The following is a 3,150-nucleotide window of genomic DNA, read 5'->3' as shown; positions in this document are numbered from 1 at the left end:
AAGAGCGGCCGGGAGTGCTGGACGGCAGATTTCACCCACGAGCTCTTCCGCTTCGCCCTGGAGTGTGAGTGTCAGGGCTACAAGTCTCTTCAAGATGGGCCACACGCTGCATTTCCCCCAGCTTCTTCCTCAGAGATGGACCAACAAGCTTCTCCGACAAAGCCATAGGGTCTAGAGGGGTGCCCCCTTTCCAGACAAGGAGAGAACAACTCAGTGCTCTTGATAAAACACTTCTGTCATCTAACGGTCATCAGCTGGTAGCCAAGCCTAACCAGCAAGGGATGCCTTCACGGCCCCGCGATGCTCACAGCGAGCAAGAGGCCAAGTCAGACCCCTGGAGCTGGCCATGGGAGGGTGGAAGGGAGGGGTTTCCCCCAGCCAGGGCCCCTCACAGGAGCTTTGCTTGCAGCTGTGTGCCATGTGCTGTATGGGGAGCGGCTGGGGCTGCTGCAGGACTTCGTGGACCCCGAGGCTCAGCGCTTCATCGACGCCGTGACCCTGATGTTCCATACCACTTCACCCATGCTCTACCTGCCGCCCACCCTCCTCCGCCACCTCAATGCCAAGACGTGGCGGGACCATGTCCAGGCCTGGGATGCCATCTTCTCCCAGGGTGAGTGGTTCTCCTGTGTCACCCCAGGAACATTTGAGGACTTGGCTCCATAGTGCAGCCTCATCTCATCAGTGTGGAGACCTCTTGGGTCCAACCACCCGTTGCGGGGCCACTGAGGCCAGGAAGGATTTCCACATCTGGAGCTTGTGGGATGGAGCAGGGGCGAACCATCCAGGACCAATAAAGGCAGATGATGGGCATCATGTTGAGGGGCGCAGCTCTCCCAGAGTGGCTGGTGGCCTCAGAGACCTTTTGGCACCTGGGACAACCCTCCTGCAACCTCACCCTCTGTGCCCTCCCCCAGCTACTGCTGGGTCCTGCAGCAGGGACTGCAGTCCCAAGCTGACACAGGAGCAGTCCCCATGAAAAAGCCACCGGCAGAAGGCAGCGGTGTCCTAAGGTCTGGTGTCTTTCTCCTCCACTAATGGCCTTGTCTCTGTCTCCTCAGCGGACAAATGCATACAAAACGTCTACCGGGACCTGCGGCTGCAACGTAAGAGCACCAAGGAGTACATGGGCATCCTCTGCAGCCTCATCATGCAGGACAAGCTGCCCTTGGATGACATCAAGGCCAGTGTCACCGAGATGATGGCGGGCGGGGTGGACACAGTAAGGAGCGGGCAGGGGTGCTGGGCAGGGAAGTGGTCCAGGCTAGTGTTGAGCCTTGCTCCCCTGCCTCGCTCCAGACCTCCATGACGCTGCAGTGGGCCATGTTCGAGCTGGCACGGTCCCCAAGGGTCCAGGAGCAGTTGCGGGCAGAGGTCCTGGCCGCCAAGCAAGAGGCAGCTGGGGACAGGGTGAAGATGCTGAAAACCATCCGGTTGCTCAAAGCTGCCATCAAGGAGACGCTCAGGTGAGGAGGAACCCCCAACCCTGACCCTGAAAAACACCCTCCCCAAATGGCTGAAGCTGCTGGGATGTGGCGAGGCCGTCCCCACAACCAGGCACGTGGCACCTGTTCCTCCCCAGGCTGCACCCAGTGGCAGTGACCCTGCAGAGGTACACCACGCAAGAGGTCATTCTCCAGGACTACCGCATCCCCCCCAAGGTGAGCCACCTGCTCCTTCCTCACCCTGACCTGCTTCTCATGGGGCTCTGGGTGCACCTGGAGCACAGATGGGTGATGTGGGGGGATGCAGCCATGGGGCTTGACCCCATCCCTGCACCCCAAGCACCAGCAAACCACGCAAGATGCCCAGGGACGACTCCTTCCCCACAGACACTGGTGCAGGTTGGTCTCTACGCCATGGGTCGTGATCCTGAGGTCTTCCCCAAGCCAGAGCAGTTCATCCCCCAGCGCTGGCTGGCAGCTGGTCCCAAACACTTCAAGGGGCTGGGTTTCGGTTTTGGACCCCGCCAGTGTCTGGGACGTCGGATTGCTGAGCTGGAGATGCAGCTCTTCCTCATGCAGGTCAGCATCTCGCTGTTGGGGACACCGGGGACTTGGCGCTGGAAGGGACCAGGGAGGTGGCACATGGGTGTTGGTACCTCCAGTGTTTTGCCACTGTTCCTTTCTCCTCCATCACAGATCTTGGAGAACTTCAAGATTGAAACCATGAGAGCAGTTGAAGTCGGGACCAAATTCGATCTCATCCTCATCCCAGACAAACCCATCTACTTAACTTTACGGCCCCTCCAGTCCCAGGAGTGAGGAACCTGATCCTGGGTGACACCCAGCCAGTCCCCATTTTGAAGGGGGACCATCCCCAGCAAAGGCCCTTTCAGCTCCTTTACAGCTGCAATCTGGCCCCAGGGATGTGATTTGGGGAACAGCTGGGACGCTTTCACGGTCATGGCCTTGTCCCTGCCTTCACTTCAACCCGCTCAAGGCTGCGCTTAACGCCACAGGGGAGATTAACCCGAGCAACCCCCACCCCTGTAACCGCCAAGGGAGTGTGGGGTTGGGGGGAGTGGGGGTGCTGCTGCACCCTGCTGCTGCTGGGTGATTCCCCAAGGACCACACTCTTCTGACACCCTCCAATGTTTTGCTTTGCCTCTGATTTACTCTGGAATTTCATCATGTGAAAAAGCACCAACTTCATTTCCTTTTTTTTTTCCCCACCAGGGTTGGGTTGCTCCGTCTGTCGGGTCAGGGCAGGGGGGGTAGAACTTGCGGTCTTCTCCGGGGGGCCATGGAGATCACCGGCAGGTTCTGGTGGGGAATGGCAGGCAAATGGTCCCAGGAAACAATAAACCCTCCCTGATGTGGGTCGGGGCATGGAGACCCTCCACTATTTCTCCCATCCCAGCTACCTGAGTGTAGAGGGGAGGCTCTGAGCCCCCCTTCACCCCCCTGGCTGCCAACCCTCAAGTGGTGTCCCCCCTGGGTGCTCACCGAGGCATAGGGGAAGCCGTGGTCCCTCTCCAGCAGCCGAGTGCTGAGCTCCTGCTTCTCCCGTCCCCACCTCCTTGCTGTCTCCTCCAGCTGACACCAATCCAAACCAAGTGGGCTTTCTCTGGAGGGCGCTCGCCCTCCTCAAGCCCGCCACCAGCAAGTGGGGTGCTGGAGGGGGATACTCACCTGCCTCTCCAGCACC

The 3,150-nt window shown here is 59.6% G+C and overlaps 2 protein-coding genes across 2 annotated transcripts in view; one reads left to right on the top strand and one right to left on the bottom strand.

The window, feature by feature from the left end:
• LOC104273860 (cholesterol side-chain cleavage enzyme, mitochondrial) overlaps positions 1-2,264 on the top strand; it is a gene marked incomplete at its 5' end in the record, with an annotated part of 3,326 nt that extends 1,062 nt beyond the window's left edge. The window contains 7 exon segments of the mRNA XM_009869314.1: positions 4-64; positions 410-613; positions 1,062-1,222; positions 1,300-1,466; positions 1,583-1,661; positions 1,833-2,024; positions 2,142-2,264. Coding sequence (XP_009867616.1) covers positions 4-64; positions 410-613; positions 1,062-1,222; positions 1,300-1,466; positions 1,583-1,661; positions 1,833-2,024; positions 2,142-2,264 — 987 coding nt within the window.
• Positions 2,265-2,702: 438 nt separating this feature from the next.
• Positions 2,703-3,150, bottom strand: part of CCDC33 (coiled-coil domain containing 33) — a 6,171-nt gene continuing 5,723 nt past the window's right edge. Inside the window, exons 9-10 of the mRNA XM_009869312.1 lie at positions 2,949-3,038; positions 2,703-2,765 (exon numbers count right to left, since the gene is read on the bottom strand). Of these exons, the coding sequence (XP_009867614.1) occupies positions 2,703-2,765; positions 2,949-3,038 (153 nt within the window). The remainder of the gene's footprint in view (positions 2,766-2,948; positions 3,039-3,150) is intronic.

Source organism: Apaloderma vittatum, unplaced genomic scaffold (assembly GCF_000703405.1).
Source record: "Apaloderma vittatum isolate BGI_N311 unplaced genomic scaffold, ASM70340v1 scaffold26965, whole genome shotgun sequence".
NCBI lineage: Eukaryota > Metazoa > Chordata > Aves > Trogoniformes > Trogonidae > Apaloderma > Apaloderma vittatum.
The sequence above is the reverse complement of the archived record's forward strand: the minus strand, read 5'-3'. Positions and strand labels throughout refer to the sequence as shown.